The 20,240-nt window shown below is 35.4% G+C and overlaps 1 protein-coding gene across 1 annotated transcript; it reads right to left on the reverse strand.

The window, feature by feature from the left end:
* Nucleotides 1–1,627: 1,627 nt before the first annotated feature.
* LOC133194595 (uncharacterized) lies at nucleotides 1,628–20,172 on the reverse strand. The gene is made up of 8 exons (XM_061330526.1): nucleotides 20,118–20,172; nucleotides 15,400–15,499; nucleotides 13,436–13,956; nucleotides 12,267–12,415; nucleotides 7,538–7,730; nucleotides 5,647–5,767; nucleotides 4,439–4,591; nucleotides 1,628–2,199 (listed from the first exon to the last, which is right to left on the reverse strand). Exons 2-8 carry the CDS (start codon nucleotides 15,484–15,486, stop codon nucleotides 1,999–2,001), a joined length of 1,425 nt encoding a protein of 474 aa, XP_061186510.1. The 5' UTR covers nucleotides 15,487–15,499; nucleotides 20,118–20,172; the 3' UTR covers nucleotides 1,628–1,998.
* Nucleotides 20,173–20,240: the final 68 nt, after the last annotated feature.

Here is a 20,240-nt window from a genome sequence, read left to right on the forward strand (position 1 = left end):
TAATGTGCATCCATAGATGCAACATGTATGCAATTCTGGTCCAGGTAGGACTTGCAGTTACTTGGGAATGGACTTGTTCTAAAAACTTTAAACTGGTCACTCATCCAGAAAATGCAGGTCAGATCTAGCAGATAAAGCAACTCTGTTAGTGTGCATCCCTTGATGCATCATTCATACATGCTTGACCCTGGTAGGCTTTATAATTACTTGGGAATGGACCTGCTCAAAAATTTTCATGCATCCCTAGATGTATCATCAATGTAGGTTTGCTCTATGAAGGATTTACAATTAAACTGGAATGGACCTGCTCCAAAACGTTTAACTTGGTTACTCATCCAGAAAATGTAGGTCAAATCCAGCATCCTAAAAGAATCTGGTAGTGTGCATCCCTAGATACATCATCCATCAATGTTTGGTTGAAGTAAGGCTTCAATTTACACTGTAATGTACCTGCTCTAAAAACTTAAACCTGGTCACTCATACAGAAAATGTAGGTCAAATCCACATCCAAAGCAAGTCTGAGTGTTCATTTCTTGAAGCACCATCCATGCAAGTTTGGTCTAGGTAGGGCTTGAAGTTACATTGGAATGAGCTGCTCCAAAAACTTTTAACCTGGTCACTCATCTGGAAAATGTTTGTCAAATCTAGCATCCGCAGCTAGTCTGATATTGTGCATCCCAAGATGCAATTTTCGTGCAAGTTTGGTCCAGATAGAGCTTCAAGTTACACTGGAATGAGCTTGCTCCAAAAACTTTAAACTGGTCACTCATCTGGGAAATGAAATACAGGTCAAATCCAGCATCTGATATTTATTTTTTCTTATAATAATATACTCCCACCCATTAATACGAGGTTGGAGGCATATTTTTTTTGTTAGAAAAATAATGTCAGGTGCCTTATTGTTTATCAAAAATTATATGTAAAGTCAAAAAAGTGCATATCATATTGTAATGTCTAATGTACACTAAACATAAAAAAATATATGAAATGAACTGAAATTTTTTCACCAAATTGAAGAAAATTTACAAGCATTACATAGTCTTTTGTAATTTTCAGGTCATTTTTACTGTTTTGTAAAGTTTTATTGATAATTATTGTTCCTAGGAGACTCAGAGATAATACTTTGAAAGATTAATGATTCTGGAAAACTAGCTGTAAATCTAAAATGTAATCAAATTTTGTGTTGAACTTGGAACAAGCAATTTAAATGTCAGGCACTGCGTAAAAAAGGGAGCCAATAGATATTTCAATAGTTTCCTTCAAATAATTCACATGCTTCATTTAATTTACTTAATTTTTTGGGGCTTTTTAGGGGGAATATTCAATATTTCTTTAAACATAAGTTTCTCTGATGCAAGATCTGTTGCAGACTGAGGCAGTTCACCATCACAGGATGCCTGAGTATGAAATTTGATTAAGATTTTTTTTTAAATGGTTTATTTACTTATCTAAACTCTGATGGATGAGTTTTAGAATGCCTTAGTATAAAATTTGTTTCATATAGGATATAAAATTTGATGTTAATGAAGCAGTTGCTTCATATGATAAAGACTGGTTCAATTCTGGTTTTAGTTGTGGGTTTCAAGAAACAAAAAGCCTAATTTTGTGAAAGGAAAATACTTTGAAAAACTCTGACATTATTTTAATTTGTAAACATCTCCAATGATGTTAGAGAAGTGTGGCTTCAGTGCCAGATACATTAACCTTTAATAAATCAAACTGCACAATTTTTTCTTGTACACAAGTATACTGTATTGAAATTTTCCATAATGAAAAATATAAGTTTACATGTTGTTTGATACATGTTTTTGATACATCTAATTATAATTGTTCATGGGAAATGCTTATATATAGCATTTGTTTTATGAATTCAGTCTCATCCCTACTTAAATAAATGTTCATAATGTAATATGTATACCATCTTACGTACAATTAATATGATCAGATAACCAATGGATGAACGTAAGTGGGTCCACAAAATATATCCCCATTTGCATTTCAGAAAAAGCTAAATTTATTGGAATCTTGAACAATACCTAACCAGAACAGGAAGTCTGCAATTTTCAATCTGTCCTCTGCTTTCAACATGTCAAATGGCTCGGTGTAAATAACCTTCCCTTGATCATCTGCTGTTCCTCTATCTCCCAAACATATGCCGGTAGCATGCTCATCTGATATTTTCAGGAATGCAAAAATTAACTACAACAGAAACAAGAGAACCATAAATACCACAATGCTCACCTGTGTAACCCTTCTCTCTTCACTAGGTCTGATTTGTAGGGTACTAACTCTGAATGTGCTTCTACCCCAAAATGCACAAATGGTTCACACACCCTACATGGTATACATAAAACGCTGCAAGGTTTACATGAAATGCTGTCTGGTTTGCATAAATTGCTACATGATTTACACAAAACAGTTTGCACAAATCAGACAAAGCACTTGTACTACTCATGATGCATAAATAAAATCATGAAAATTTTAGTTCTTTACAGTTTTTAAAGCAGGTATCCTGAGAGAAAACAAGAGGTTCATGGGCCACAGTGCTCACTTGAGACACTATGGCCCTGATGTTCTTCATCAGCAGATATCTCCCATGTATATTCCTGTGTAAAACTTTGCCCATTGTGGCCCCACCATGATTTGAACAAATATGAATCTAGTATACTATCTGGGAATGCTTCCATATAAATATGACTAAGCATGGGATTACTGTTCTCAAGAGGAAGACTTTTAAAGATTCTTCCTATATATTCTTTTGTAAAATTTTGATCAACCATTCTGAGCCCACCTACCTACAGGGGCCATGATTTGAACAAACTTGAATCTACACTATCTTAGGATGCTTCCATATAAATTTGACTAAGCATGGCTTTGCTGTTCTTTAAAAAAAAAAAAAAACATTTTTCCTACATATTCCCAGGGTTTGCATTAAGGCACATCCAACCTACCCAGTCTAGTAAATGAGTGGTCCGCATGTGTAAAATGTTTGTGAATTAGACCGACTGATAGGAAAGGACTGTGACTTATAAGGAATGTAAAAAAAAAATTATCTAAAGATTGCATTACCTGAGTTCATTACTTTCTGTTTTTATTTGTGTTCCTTTCAATAACAGTCATTCTGTTACTAACAGTTAATTATTGTGGAGGCCCATCCATAAAGCAGTGATGTGTTCTATAGTATACTATTTATATCGGCAAAATTATTCCGGGGGGGGGGGGGGGGGTGCTTCCCCATGTCCCCCTGTTTCTATGGCCACGTATCAGATGCGCAATTCTACAATTTTAATTTGCAATTGCTCTCGGATATCTTTTCCACAGTCTTACCTTAAAAATGCTTAATGACCAAAGCAGAGATTCTGACCCCCTGCACTGGGCCTCAGGGGAGGATATTATAACATTTAGAATGCATAGTAGAAGATAGTAGTATTCTATCAGTTGTTAAAATTACAAAGCTCTGCCATTAGTCTGTCTAATTTCATAGATCCTCATATACACAAAGGCACAGGGGTTTTATGAGAGCATTTTCCAGATTTCCATACCTTGCAAACTTTGTCAGGGTTGTACCATAAAAGATAAGACTAATCATGGCTTTGCTGTTCTTGAGAAGAAGATATTTTAAAGATTTTTCCAATATATTCCTATGTAAAACTTTGATCACACAATGTGGCCCCACCTTACCCCCAGGGGTCTTGATTTGAACAAATTTGAATCTACACTACCTGAGCATGTTTCCACTTACGTTATATATTTCATGGCCAAGTGGTTTTAATTGAGAAGATTTTTAAATGATGCCATTCAATTTTCACTATTTCTTCATTATCTCCCTTCGGAAGGGGGCGTGGCCCTTCATTTTAAAAAGCTTGAATCCCCTTTACCCAAGGATCCTTTGTGGCAAGTTTGGTTGAAATTGACCCAGTGGTTTTTGAGAAGTTGAAAATTTGAAAAGTTTACAAATGGACAGACAGACAGACACCCCGGACAAATTGTGATCAGAAAAGCTCACTTGAGCCTTTGGCCCAGGTGAGCTTAAAACAGTCTAACTGAAAATAAATGGCTTAAATTGTTAAGGCATAGTATTTATATGAAACTTTGATGTTATTGTAAAAATAAATTTTAATTGTAATTATAATCGTAATAAACTGTTCCTTCCTGGTAAGATTTCATTTTATACTTTTTTATTACACATTAACAAATTTATACATCATTTTTTTGGGTCAATGTTACATATATTCTCCCTCATCAAAATTTGTCTATGAACTATGATAAATTTGAAGTTTTTTGTGTCAATAAGACCAATATACAATGGACAAAGATCAATGGCAGTAGGTCACCTGAGTGGCCTAACAATACATCTCCATTAATATTGATGTACTTCAAACAACTGAATTTACCATCTCATCTAGATAGCTGTTAGTACTGGTTAAGCAATTCTTACTTTTGTTTCCATACAAAGAATTCCAAGAGAATTGGGATAAAATACTGAATGTAGTGACTGTCCAAGAAGCTCTGCTCCAAATTGTCCCATAACATTTTGTCCTACTAGCTGTCTTATATCGGTTGCATCTTCAGTTACAGGGGCTTTCTTTACCTAAAATTTAATGATAGCAAATACAGTATACTTCTTTTATAACATATCTCAAGGGACTGTAAAAAAAATCCTACGTTATTACCAGAGTATGTTGTAAACAAAAACCAGAAGTACTCAGTACTCCTGTACATTTTAAGCACATAACGTCAACAATTTTTTGTATTTAGCATTTGTGCAATACCTAGCACAACCATTCTGCCACATAAACAACTGGACAGAGTATTTGCAAAATGCAGAAGACATGCCGGAACCAGAAAAGATTGATGATAGTGATGGCAGCGATGGTGATAGCTGCATTGAAGAATATAATAACCCTTTTAAAACTTGTTTGAAAGTGTTCTTAGTTTAAGCATATATGAACTGATATTGTGGTAGAACACTGGTAGAAAAAAGCTGTACTCAATGTTTTGGTCACCAAGTTTAACCCATGTATAAAGGGGCTGAGGAAACAACTTATGAAATACAACATGATGAAGTATGTAAAGACTTATTCACAACACTTCCTATGGTTGCATACAGTAAACACAAGAACATATGTGATCTGATCATTAGATCAGATCAAAATCAAATGAATTTCTCAGAGATTGTTTTATGCATAAGGTGGACCCCTGATGAGACGGGCCTTACTATACAATCTTAAATGACATGTGCTGTTAATACCACCGAAACACTCTTAATTGTTTGTCATGCATATAAACAATTGACCAAATGCTTTGAGTGTCAGGTTCTAATAAGCTTAAGAAAACTAAGTCAGGAAGTTTTCATATAAGTTACAACTTTTCTGGACCCCTGGTTCTTGAGGAAATTTTTAAAACATATCACCAAATTTTTACCCTCTCTTTATAAAAGGGTGTGTCTCTTCATTTGAACAAACTTGAATCCCCTTTACTTAAGAATGCATTTTGGAAAGTTTGGTTGAAACTGGCCAAGTGGTTCTTGAGAAGTTGAAAATGTTAAAACTTTACTGATGAATGGACAGATGAACGCCACAGAGAATGTGATCAGAAAAGCTCATTTGAGTTTTCAGCTCAGATAAGCTAATAAATCAAAATTACCTCTACAAATAACACAATGTCCTTTGCTTGATCCTTCTTTCCAGAATAGAAATGATAGACCAGGTTAGGCACGTTCTTCAACTTTTTATTTTGAAAAGAAAAGGATCTCTGAGGTATATAACTGAAAGACAAAAGATGAAAGTGTTTTAAAATGCTTTTTTCTGCCATGTGAATGAAGGACTACTATATATCCCCCCCCTAAAAAAATAAATAAATAAATAAAATACATTGGGCATAAACACTTGGAATGAATTTGAAACATACTCCCTGGACAATTTTAAATACCACTGTCGACACGTGTATTTTTTGAACTACTATTGTTTAATGACTTTTTTAGATGCATGTTTGTTTTGATTCTGAAATTTTTGTGCTACAAAATGTGTTAGCTTCTTTTTAAACAAGAGGCCCATGGGCCATATCGCTCACGTGAGCACTGTGGCTAGGAAAGAGCAGAAATTAGTTCAGTATTTAAAAGTAGAAATGCATAAGTGGCCCCGACCTACCCATAAAAAAGGGGGGGGGTATGATTTGAACACACTTGAATCTACACTAAGGATGCTTACACTTTTCTTTGCCGAATTGTGGCTTTTTTCCTTACAAGTTTGAACTTTCATTGTGGTCCCACGCTATCCCCGGGGGTCATGATTTGAACAAATCTGAATCTATCTACACTACCTGAAGATGCTTCCATATACCGTAACTAATCATGGCTTTGCTGTTCTTGAGAAGATTAAAAAAAAATTCCTATGTATACCTATGTATAACTTTGCTCATCCATTGTGGCCCACCCTACCCCCGGGGTCATGGTTTGAACAAACTGGGATCTAAACTAACTGAGGATCCTTCCAAATAGATAATGACCAATCATGGCTTTGCTGTTCATGAGAAGATTTTTCCTATTTACTCCTATGTAAAACTTTGCTCATCCATTGTGGCCCCACCCTACCCCCCAGGTGTAATAATTTGAACAAACTTGAATTTACACTACCTGAGGATGCTTCCATATAAATATAACCAATCATAGCTTTGTTGTCCTTGAGAACAAGATTCTTAAAGATTTTTCCTATATAGTCCTATGTAAAACTTTGATCGTCCATTGTGGCCCCACCCTACCCCTGGGGTCATGATTTGAACAAACTGGAATCTACACTACCTGAGGATGCTACCTTTTAAATATGACCAATTATCATAGTTTTGTTGTTCTTGAGAACAAGATTTTTCCTATATATTCCTATGTATAACTTTGCTCATCCATTGTGGTCCCACCCTATCCCCTGGGGTCATTATTTGAACAAATCTGAATCTACACTTCCTGAAGATGCTACCTTATAAAAATGACCAATCATGGCTTTGCTGTTCTTATGAAGAAGACATATAAAGATTTTTCCTATGTATTCCTATGTAAAACTTTGCTCGTCCATTGTGGCCCCACCTTACCCCCCAGGGGTCATGATTTGAACAAACATGAATCTACACTACCTGAGGATGATTCCACATAAGTTTCATCTTTTCTAGCCTAGTGGTTTATGAGAAGATTTCTAAAAGATGCCATTAATTTTTCACTAATTTGTGATTATCTCCCCTTGAAAGAGGGCTTTCATTTGAAGAACTTGAATCCCCTTCACCCAAGGATACTTTGTGCCAAGTTTGGTTGAAATTGGCCCAGTGGTTCTGGAGAAGAAGTTTACGAAAACAACAACGCCAATGACATCAATTCCAACAACAATGGACAAATTTTGATCAGAAAAGTTCTCTTGAGCCTACGGCTTAGGTGAGCTAATAGAATAAACAAGGGCTTTTATTTCAATTTGTTTTTAGCTAAAACTGCCATTAGGGCTCTTGTAAACCATTTTATTAAAAAATTTCAGCCTTACAAACTAAATATACTAACCCTTCTTGTAAAAAAAACACATTTCCAAAGAATTTACAGAAGTTCTCGAATATGCTTTCAGTGGTTTGCCCACACTTTGAATCCTCTTGATGATCCTGTGGCCCCTCTTTTCCTCCTCCAGCTCTTCCTCTTCTCCTTTTTCCTCTTCCTCTCCCTTTCTGCTCTTCTTTTGAAGCAGACATTTTGTCAGTTTCTTTGAAAATTAGTTTATTAAGTTACTTTAACTTTGAATTCTCAAGGTTAAAATTACAATAAACTTACTTTTTTGGATATTAGTTGATTAAACCAAAAGGTACAGTATAACTATGAGCACTGAGCTCAAAAAATGATACCCTTGCTCCCATATGAGTATAATGGTAAAGTCCATTTCTTGGCAGAATGTAAATGAGATTCTTTGAAAGTTCCATTGAATTTCATAAAGGGGTTGAGGAGGAGCTGCATTAACAAAATGGGTACCCCTTTCTCGAGTATAGTGGCAAAATCCATGTTCTGCTATGGGAAACCCCAAAATATGTGTCCGATTGAAACATAAAATAGGTGCACAAAGACACTAATAAGGATTCTGTAAAGTCCTAAAAGATTTTATTCAGTGGTAGAGGAGGAGTCGCTGATGAGAGATGGGTACCCCCAATATTATAGAAAGAATGGCATTGTCCATGTTTTGCTATGGGAAACCCCAATTATGTGTCTGATTGAAATAAGATGCACAATGTCACTATGTAAAAGAAAATCAGAGTTTTACTAAATTGCATTCAGTGGTGTAAGGAGTTGCAGATAAGGGATGGTAACAGACACCCACATCATCATATACCCCAACTTACCAAGTGGGGGTATAATAACAACTACTTTTTCTAAATAACTTGGGAAAAATTAATCAACTAAAAGAAAATTCCAAAACCTTATTGCATGTCTACAGTACACAAACAATTATTCTTCAAAAATATAATTTAGCTACTGCTTCAATGTGAGAGAAGTTATGCAAACCAGGTTTTTTTTTTTATTTTTTATTTTATTATTATTATTTTCTTTTTTTTTTTTTGGTAGAAAAATGTCATTTTCAACCCCCACTCCCCAGTGGACCCCCAGAATGGAAATGAAAACTCCAAAATCTTAATATTGCACATCTACAGGACACCATCAAATCATATTCCAACAAGAGGCCCATGGCATGGGCCACATCCCTCAGCTGAGTCATTATGGCCCTACTTTTCTCCAGCAGCAGATTTCTTCCCTACATGTGTATATTCCTACATAAAACTATTATCACTTATTGTGGCCCAACCCTACCACTCAGGAGTTACAGACCCTAAAATGTGCTACTATCCGACATGCACACTGTACGAACAGTACATGCTTGCTACAGGGCTTGCATGAAATGCTGCACAGTTTACATGAAATGCTGCATGGTCTACAAAATAGTCTGCACAAAACGTTTTGTGCATGATTCTCGCATCCTTTGGTCTCAATCTGGATCTTCTATTTGGGGTCTCTAAGAATTATTTAAATCATTATGAATTATTCATAGATAAATTAAAAATTGTAATCTTTAACATTACATTTAAATTTAAACTCACTACATCAGTACTATATATAAGCCGATAGAAATATTCAATGTTCAATTGTAATTGATTACTAATTGTCATTTGATTTGCAACCTGACTGGTGAAATGCCTATCATCGTCTACGTAAAAATCCTTTTCACTAGAGTCTAAATTATGCACAGAAAAAAAAATGTGTCATTCACAATCTCTTTTGCTTAGGTGAGCTTTAAATTGAAATTATGCTCAGGTGAGCTTAAAATTGAAAGTTTGTTTTTTCATTTGACTCCTGACCCCCCCCCCCCCCCCCCCCCTCATCTGGGGAATATTTAACTCTGCATTCGTCAATGCATGTGAATTATACCTCATTTATTTGACAATTATAAATCAAACAAACATATGCTTAAAAAGACTATAAATGACACATTGTTTCAAATATTTTTATCACAGTCTAGCAATACAATGTATAAGGACAAGATGATAAAAAAAATTTAAATATTGCTTTCTTTGAAAAGAAAAATGTATTGAACTCAATGCCCTTAAAATTGATGTACACATAATTAATTACTTTGAGCACATTTTCTGTCCATCTTATCATAAGAAAAAAGGACAAACAAATATATAATACATTACAGGGTAATTTTATTTTGTTGTTCCCGTAATGTTTATTTCTATTTTCACTCGTAAAATACCACCAGTATATCTTCGAACAATATTGGCTACAAACAAAACATTTTGACATCTTGACCCATCGGTAGCCATATTTAAAATGAAATGACTTCCGAATGATCCTAAACAATTCTTACATGAAAATCGCATGTTTTTCACACCGTTCTTACACGAAAGTTGCATATTTCTCACACGCTTCTTACATGAAAGTTGCATGTTTTTCACACTCCTCTCGCACGCACGCTACAGGGTTTGCATGAAACACTTTGAAGCTTACAGGAAACGCTGCATGATTAACATGAAACGCTACATGGTAAGCACGAAACACTACACAATTTACACAAAACGCTAAACGGTTTGCATGAAAAAGAAAAGCGAGCAAAAGTAACAAGCTTCTTTGTGGTAGTAGCATGATCAGGGTCTGTATAATTTTAAAACAAGAGGCCCATGGGCCACAACGCTCACCTGAGTTACTTTGGCACTGCTGTTCTTCACAAGACCTCCCCTTTGTAATATTTATTGCGGCCCCACCCTACCCCCAGGGGCCATGAATTGAAGAATTTAGAATCTACACTACCCAAGGATGCTTCCACATAAGTTTCAGCTTTTCTGGCCCAGTGGTTCTTGAGAAGAAGATTTTTAACGATTTTGCCTATGTATTTCAATGTAAAACTTTGATTCCCTATTGTGGCCCCGCCCTACCCCCGGGGTCCATGATTTGAATAATTTAGAATCTGAACTACCCAAGGATGCTTCCAAATAAGTTTCACCTTTTCTGGCTCAGTGGTTCTTGTGAAGAAGATTTTCAAAGATTTTGCCTATATATTTCAATGTAAAACTTTGATTCCCTATTGTGGCCCCGCCTACCCCCGGGGGCTATGATATGAACAATTTAGAATCTAAACTACCCAAGGATGCTTCCACATAAGTTTCAGCTTTTCTGGCCCAGTGGTTCTTGAGAAGAAGATTTTGCCTATATATTTCAATGTAAAACTTTGATTCCCTATTGTGGCCCCGCCCTACCCCCGGGGACTATGATTTGAACAATTTAGAATCTACACTACCCAAGGATGCTTCCACATAAGTTTCAGCTTTTCTGGCCCAGTGGTTCTTGAGAAGAAGATTTTCAAGGATTTTGCCTATATATTTCAATGTAAAACTTTGATTCCCTATTGTGGCCCCGCCCTACCCCTGGGGTCCATGATTTGAACAATTTAGAACCTGCACTACCCAAGGATGCTTCCACATAAGTTTCAGCTTTTCTGGCCCTGTGGTTCTTGAGAAGAAGATTTTTTAATAACCCCACCCAATTTTTGTCTTTTCTTGATTATCTCCCCTTGTAAGAGGGGTTGGCCCTTCATTTTAACAATTTAAACTCCCCTTCACCCAAGGATGCTCTGTACCAACTTTGGTTAAAATTGGCTTAGTGGTTCTTGAGAAGAAGTTGAAAATGTGAAAAGTTTACAGACGGACGGACAGACAGACAGCTAGACAGACAGACGGACGCCGGACAACAGGTGATCAGAAAAGCTCACTTGAGCTTTCAGCTCAGGTGAGCTAAAAAAGTTCGAATCTACACTACATGAGAGAGCCTCCTTATTAATACATGTATGACTACCAGTAATCATGTGCTTGCTGTTGTTAAGCAGAAGATTTTAAAAGTTTTTTTTTCTCTATATATTCCTAGTTTGTGAAAATTTTGATCACCTACTTGTGGCCAACCCTACCCCCTGGAGTCACAATTTGAACAAACTTGAATCTACATACTGGAGAATGCTTCCATATAAATGGACTATTCATGCCTTCCCTGTGCCTGAAAAGGAGATTTTTTCCTATATATTCTTATGTAAAACTTTGATCACCTCTTGTGGACCCACCCTACCCCCAGGGGCCATGATTTGAACAAAATTTGATCTACACTATGTAATGTAATGAAACTTTCACAAAAGTTTTAACTCTTCTACTCCAGTGGTTCTTGGGAAGAAGACTTTTAAAGATTTTTCCAATATATTCCTATGTAAAACTTTGATCGTCCATTGTGCCTCCACCCTACCCCTGAAGGTCATGATTTGAACAGACTTGAATTTACTCTACCTGAGGATGCTTCCACATAAGTTTCATTTTTTTCTGGCCCAGTGGTTGATGAGAAGAAGACTTTTAAATGATGTCATTAATTTTTCACTAATTCTTAGCTATGTATCTCCCCTTGGAAGACGGCATGGCCCTTCGTTTGAAGAAACTTGAATTCCCTTGACCCAAAGATACTCTAGATCTGTTCCAAGTTTGCTGAAACTGAAATTGTCCAAGTGATTTTTGAGAAGAAGATGAAAATGTAAAAAGTTTACGATGACAATGACTCCGACGACAACAACAGACAATGGACAAATTTTGATTAGAAAAGCTCACTTGAGCCTTCAGCTCAGGTGAGCTAATAAGCTAAATTAGCTATATTGCTAAAAATGTGAGAGGAGTTTTAGAAAGAAATTGCAGCTAATTTCAATATTAAACAAATAAATGTTTACCACATGTCTGTGAAGGATACATTGACTCTGGCTCTTCATATAATACTAAATTTATCAGATGATCAGTCTCCCGTGCAAATGTCATCAAAGCTGAATTCAACTGTACAGCATACATCTCTGCAAATTTTCCCACAGGTGATTCCAATGTTCTATGAAATTTTAACAAAAAAAAATATTATTACATTTTTTTTCCAATATTTGCTCCATTTCTCAAATGGAACACAGTCGCACCTGTTTTTAAAAGAGGCCACTTGAGGGAAGAATGACAAACTGGTCACAGACACTTAAGACAGGTGGCTTCTGATTCCAAGTTTCAAGTCAATGAGTAAAAGCTGGGATATTATAATTCTTAAACACATTTAATTCTGCAATTTTGACACATTTAGCAAATTAAGAAGTCATAAATTTGAAATATATTCCATTTTAATCAGTAATGATATAGACTTCAGAAAAACTTTTTGTTTTCTGTTTCATAATGGTAGCAGCAATGTTATTCACACTGTCACCATGTACTTAGTTTATCTGCTAAATACCCATGAGCAGAGAAGAATATTTTCAAAGAATTAATGCCTTTTCAGTATATGATCAATACAGTCCCGCCCTAACACCAGTACCCCTGACTCAGAGTTCATAAAATTCACAAATTTGGAAGAGGCATTCTTGCTTATTATAACAATGAACTTTTTTTGTTTGCTTAAAACCCAGGAGCATGCAGAGAAAAAGATTTTCAAAGAAATAATGCATTTTCAGTATATGATCAATACAGCCATGCCTTGACATCAGAATCCCTGACCCAGGGGCCATGAATTTCATAATTTTGGAATAAGCACTCTTGCTCGTCATAACCATGTTAACTTAGATTTACCGTGCGTACAACAGAGATGGATGGACAAACGGACCAGAGGAAAATCATTATCAAGTCACAACCTTCATCTGAGTAACTTAAGCCCTTAAGCGCTTCATTTGAACAAATTTGAATTCCCTTTACCCAACAATGCTTTGTGGTAAGTTTGGTTGAAATTTGTTTGTGGTTCTGGAAAATAACTTTAAAATGTGAAAAGTTTACAGAAAACACATAACAGACAGAAAAAACTGACAGATAGATGGATGCTGGACACTCATACATTAATTAGAAAAACTGACATTGAAACAGGTAACTAATTACTTACTGCTTATCAAATAAGACTTTTTCTGGCATTTCCCATGTCTTTTGTATACTTTTCTTAATCTCCTCTTCTACTTTCTGTGCCTCCATAGTTTTATGCGGCACTCTTAAAATTTTTCTAATTTTTTTCAAATCATATGAAAATGTCAATATTTCTTCAAGTTGTTTCTTGAAAGAGCTGGTAATTTTGCTGGGATCAGGACAAAAGCCTTTCTCATTCATGAAAGCATCTTTTACTTCTATGAGAAATTTTTCTAAGGGTTCTGGTTTCTCCTCATAAAAGATATTTAAGTGCATTAGATCTTTATATGTCCATTGACTTGCTGAATCATTTCCTCTTTCCTTTCCTGAAAGTGGACTCTTTAAGCAACTTGAATCTGCTTCGTCTCCAGACTCACTCCAAGAACTTGAATTTGCTTCGTCTCCAGACTCACTCCAAGAAGTATAATCTGATTCAAGTGATGATGGCGCACTTCTCTTTCTCTGATGTAAGATTGCCTTACTGGAGCTTGGTGTTTCATTGTCCTTTGTGAAAGAGAAAGAAGCTTATCAACAAGAGGCCCATGGCCACATTGCTCACCTAAGCATTTTGGGCTAAGAAAAGCTACACTACCTGATGACTAATTATGGTTTGCTGTTCCTGAGAAGAAGATCTTTAAAGATATTTCTTACATATTCCTATGTACACTTTGATCCAATGTTGTGGGCCCACCCTACCCCAAGGGGGTCATGATTTGAACAATCTTGAACCTACACTACCTGAAAATGCTTTTTAAAGATTTTTTCCTATATATTTCTATGTATAACATTGAGCAAGTAGCTTTCCCTGCATTTATTGATAAAATAAAGCAAAAAGATTTTATTTAGATGTCATAACCACCTTTAACCAAGTTCATAAGCTAGTAGTCACTTTTTATGTTAATAAGAAAGTTGCATACAAATTTTGGTGTTGGTTAAAGGTGGTTATGACATGTGTAGAAGTTGCCAAAGGCACCGACCCTCCTGAGTTTTTCCTTTGCCATAATGCTAATACGGACCGATGGTACATCACTTTGTGACCCTATGTCATAATAAATATTACAGAATCAGTAACCAAACAACATTTGTCATTAAATTGGATCATTACCCTGATGATTCATGCAGTTTTTAAGGAGGAAAATATTAACTGAAATTCTGAAGTCATTGTAGGCTGCAAAAGAGCCTTATAAAGAATGATCCTTTACAGCTGGACGGATGCCGGACAACGGGTGATCAGAAAAGCTCACTTGAGCTTTCAGCTCAGGTGAGCTAAAAACTGTAAATTATTTAAATGAGAGGCCCATGGGTCACCAGAGTAACCTCAGCCTTGATGGAGAATAAGATTTTACTAGCGTAGGCTACATAAATTTAATTCTCTTGTTTTCTCTGAGTAAAAAAAATTGAATCAGAATTTCCTGTTACTGTAGATTCCTTATTTTATGCGAGTACTTAATATTGTGAAATGGCCCAAGGGAGTCAAATCGCGAGGACAATAATTCGCCAATGGGTGATTTATCTAGAGATTTTACAAACATTAAAGCACCATAAAAATAAAAGCGAGTGATTTTATTTCGCGATTGGTGTTTCTCGCGGTAATTACGCGATAATTTATTCCTATTATTATTTAGGAATCTACAGTAATATGAAAATCTAAACATTAAGTCCTTATTAACAAATGTTTCATGAAATTCTGTACAGTGGTTTAGAAAAGACAAGAACAGGACTATGGACTAACTGACTGATGGATAGGTCAAAATCATTATACCATCCACAATTTGTTGTGTGGGGTATAGTAATAGTTATATTGAGGCCCTGGTCTTCTTACAAAGATTTTTTAACAGTTTTTTTCTGCGTATATACCAAAGTAAATTTCAATAGAAACATGCCTGACACTCTTCCATCAGAAAAGCTGACTTGTCTAAGGTGAGCTAAAAATATCATAATTCTTACAGAACTTGCTTTTTCATCCTCTTCAGTATCACTTGCTTTCCTTTTCTGAGTTCTCTCAGTCAATGGCTCAGGTTCATTAGAGGCCATTTTCTTTTAACATCTACAAAAAATTACACAACAAATCTGTAATATTAATTACTTCCATTTCTATTCATAAAAACAAGCAATAGCATAAACTCAAATCAAACAAGAGGCCCATGGGCCACATTGCTCACCTTAGCACTGGTTACAAGAAAGCAGAAATCAGTTCAGTACTGAAAAGTATGATATTAAATACATGTATATAAGTGGTCCCAATCTACACTCCAAGGTGGCATGATTTGAGCAAACTTGAATCTACACTGAGGATGCTTCCATATTTCTTTGACTAATCATGGCTTTAAATGATTTTTATAAGACTTTTCCCTATAAATTTCTATGGAAAGATTCCCTATTATACTATATACACGATTTTGGTAAGTTTGTCTCAAGTCCCTGTGATTCAATAGTTACTGATATTGTCGGCGGGCAAGTATAAGTTAATACCGATAGCTTTCAAGAGGAGGAATTGGGCACAATTTGACAGTGACAAATTTAATGAAATTTAATTATTTTCAATCACTGAATTATTTACTTCATGTAATTATCACAGCTGTAACTAAAAGAGGCATGATTCCCCCCCCCCCCCCCCCCCTTCGAATTGAAGCATGTTTATAATGCAGGAATATCTTCAGGGTAGATGAAAGTGATTGATATACATTTGCAGTACACTTACTTTTGGTACCAAGTTTATCAATTAATCTACGTAGAATCTGTCAGTCATGGTCAGAATTGTTGGCTCTAATTTGATTGACAGGCGGTATGTTTTTTTTTATCTAAAACAAGGTAAATTTTAGGGATAGTATGTATTGGGTGTTAAATTATTGTTTTACAAATGTTTAATATTGCAAATACTCTCAAACTACTAATTTGTAGTGAGATATGTGGCAAAATATTATTTTGGGTGGAAAAAATCAGTGGGGGTCTATTTAGTGCAGAGCTTATACCAAGAGAAGTAATATGTCAACATATAATTTTTATTAGCTAATCCTTTTTCTGAGATGGTATTTTATAAAATGAAAACAATTTTTCAAAGATTGAGTCCATAAAAATATTAAACAAGAGGTGTTTGTGAAACACTAAGCACCCGGTGGCAACAAAGTTTGAAAAAGTTATTTTTAGCATATAGGTCACAGTCAAGATCACAAGGTCATTGACCTTGGTGTCATTTGAAAGAACTTAATTAGTGGATTATGCATACCAAATATGAATCTCTATCTCTTATGGTTCAAAAGTTATGGCGCAGGTTCATAAAAGCTATTTTTAGCATATAGGTCACAGTCAAGGTCACAAAGTCATTGACCATGGTGCATTTGAAAGAACTTAATTAGTGGACAACAAATATGAAGTCTCTATCTCTCATGGTTCAAAAGTTATGGCGAAGGTTAAAGCTGACAACAAACAGACAAACAGATAGACAGGACAAAAACAATATTCGCCCCCGATCTATCGATCCGGGAACATAAAAATGATCCAGATTGACGTATGGAGAATATTTTTTGTGTTGTTTTTTGATACGTTAGCATAACGAAGTGTACATATTTATAATAATTCACGCAAAAAGAATGATAATATATGGTTTAATGACATGATTATACCCTACTTTGTGTATAAAAGCTTGATTGTCTAGAAATTAATTCTTATTTACAGAAAAAATCAAGGACACATACATTTACATAAGTGTCAATATTTGGCATTAGGGGGTACATGTGAGAGGCAATGCCAAAAAGAATTAGCATGCTGACATATAATTTTTATTATGTCGATCAATCCATTGCTGGGATGTACATCTATCATATAAAAGCAATTTTTTCAAGATTGAGCCCATTTATTCCTGAGTATCGGACTACCTTAATTAAGTCTGAATCACTACTGTCCATGTTTTGATCCTGTTTTAATCCTGGTAGGTCTGTTTATAGTCCTTTTTTGTGTGATAAAGCTTGAAACAAGGGTGTAGACACAGTGATGACTGTCCAACATCACAAACTTTACATTCATATGATGATGCTACAGTTTTTCTTCCATCTCCAACAGATTTTCTCTTTCCTTAGTACTAGTAGTTGAACACACAGGACAAGTCTTAGGTAGCTTTGACATTTGTCCTTCCTTTTGCTCAATCTTGGTAATGAAATGGCGACCAGTCAAACGTTCAACATCTCTAGGATTGGCTGCTCCACCGACTATAGTGGGTTGAGGGATGGTCTCACCAACCAGCTATTTAATGATTTCTTGTCTAAAGATCTGATGCAACACAGGTTTCTTTCGAAGTTTTATGCAATGTTCCTTGTAAAGCAAGTATGCATTCAGGGTTACCATCGTAAGTAGGTGGAAAAACACTTTTTTCCACCTATTTGGTTGAAACTGGCACAGTGGTTCTTGAGAAGAAGTCGAAAATTTTAAAGTTTACAGACGACACATGTCAGATGACACACGACAGATGGATCAGGTGAGCTAAAAAAATCTTGAATTTACATATTTATTGTTATGTATTTATCAAAGGTTCGAATAAAACATGTTCGTGTTTATTTATACCTGTAATCTATTGGTTAGTTGTAATGCTGGTCACTAGTCAGATGACATTTAAATATTCATTGCATGGGTTTTAACTGACTGTAGTTAGCACCGAAAGTTCTATAGCCATTCAAAGGGAGGGGGGGGGGGGGCTCTGAGGTAGAACCATGCATGTCCACGTCATAGAGCCTGGGAACACAAACATGTTGTGGCAAAGAGTTCAACAAGAAAAAAAAAAGGGAAAATGTGGGTTTTTGTGCATGCAAATTAACTGGAGCGTAAATGAAGTTTTCCTCTTATTTCTTTAAAAATGTATACTTAATTTGTTGTATTTAATCGCGATTCTACGAAAACATTGATGTCCGTCTTTGGTTTTCGCATATATAACAGAGTACTAGATTTACCCCTTTTTGGCAGGTGATACTGCTGATTCAGTATTAAATACGTATATTTATGAAGGTTTTTATGTATTAATGAATTCATTTAAACTTAGAAAATGTGCCTGAAAAGTTTGAAGAATTTCTGTGCATCGATAAAAAAAGAAATCGCCAAAAAAACAAAATCCAGTACAGTTGAGAGTGGTATCAGGTTCATTCGCCCTATCTATCTGTTCGCATGAGGCCATTCGCGCAGGGTCAGTTCGCCATTATTCTTGTTCGCCCTATATCTCATTCGCCATATATCTCATTCGCCCTAATATATTTATATACAGTATATATTAAATATTAACATTTATTATTAATTTTATTTGACTGTTTTTTTTTTTCAAATGTTGCTACAGTATTCTTTTTTTTTTATTTACCGTAATCTTATTATTAAATAATTCAAATTTGATATTAATGCTTTTTCAGGGTTCGACACTCGTCAAAATTTGGTCTCGCCATTTGGGCAACCTTGGTACTGATTTCAGGTTGCCCGAATGAATTTCAGGTCGCCCGAACAAAATATCAAATGAAACAAAAATGTGCAATTGTTATTAAAAATTTGTTAACAGAAGTTGTGCTTTTGTATTATAAAATGTAAACCAGACATTTATGGAATGTCAAAAGCTGTAATGTATAATCTCACCTCACATATTGACACAAAATAAAGTTTCTAGTTTAAAACATTCATTTTCACTTACCATAAAGGCCTAAAAAAAAATAGGGTCAAACATCCCTGGACTGAATTAACCAGATGTGATGTTTACAGTGGACACCCAACATGGCTGTACGAACATCAGAAAGTTGTGGGGGGAAATACTATATGTTACAAAAATGATCATTACTCTTTATATTTATGGTGATTGTTGACTAGGTTGACATATTTTATATCTCAAATAAAACTTAATTTAATACTTTTGGTAAAAATTATATCAGCTGATTGATCAAACACAGATTTGGCAGAAAGAAAAATCCACGAGGCGGGTTACAGGAAACAATGTTTTCAAGGCCTTGTAAAGTTTATTTTAAAATATTAAACATCATTAATGAATATTCCCAACTCGTCCCAGGTCATCATTTGGGCGAGCCAGACTGAAAATCAGGTCGTCAAAAATCATCACAGGATGGAAATGATGAGGTGACGAGCGTGAATGTCGAACCCTGCTTTTTACATGCTTAATTGGTTTAATTATACTTAATAATGTCACTGTAATTTTGGGGATCATATCCCTGTTTTTTTTTTTTTTTTTTTTTTTTTTTACAATCTGCGTTATGTTTTGAAAACAATTAAAGGACTGAGATAGGACAGGTATTTATAGGTGACCACGTGCATAAGTCTGTTGTCTCCCGTGTGCAATTTATGTAGCAATATACATATAATTTATTTAAAAAAATCCATTTTCATTATTCAACTTTCTGCAACATAAATAAGGCGAACGGACCCTGTGCGAACAAGTTTTAGGGCGATCGGACTCTGGGCGAATGGGAATTAGGGCGAACGGCGTCAAGGGCGAACAAATTTTAGGGCGAACGAACATACAACCACTATGCGGGCATCGGGAGTCGGGAAGACTAGATTTACCGCTTGCCTGTCCCCTGGGGAACTGGATTTGAACAAAATTAAATCTACACAACCTGAGGATGCTTCGATCTGTTACTAAATATGGCTTTCTATATTTAGTTTCCAGAATTATTGATAAAAATTACCTGTCAATATTCTTCCAATCGTTTTGCACAACACCGGATGTCACGAATTGCACGTTGTTGCAGAGGAGATTCGATTAACGGTAATTTTTCCGTATATTCTGCGCACAGTATGGAAGCTCACTC

The sequence above is a fragment of the Saccostrea echinata genome, unplaced genomic scaffold (genome assembly GCF_033153115.1).
Source record: "Saccostrea echinata isolate AGI-Se365-2 ecotype Australia unplaced genomic scaffold, CSIRO_AGI_Sech_v1 ptg000029l, whole genome shotgun sequence".
Taxonomy (NCBI): domain Eukaryota; kingdom Metazoa; phylum Mollusca; class Bivalvia; order Ostreida; family Ostreidae; genus Saccostrea; species Saccostrea echinata.

Coding starts and splice junctions, on each gene's coding strand:
- LOC133194595 (XM_061330526.1), bottom strand. CDS start 15,486: ATGGCCTCTAATGAACCTGAGCCATTGACTGAGAGAACTCAGAAAAGG. Junction 12,416..13,435: donor AAAGTCTTATTTGATAAGCA/GTAAGTAATTAG, acceptor AAAATTTCATAG/AACATTGGAATCACCTGTGG. Junction 4,592..5,646: donor ACATTGTGTTATTTGTAGAG/GTAATTTTGATT, acceptor ATTAAATTTTAG/GTAAAGAAAGCCCCTGTAAC.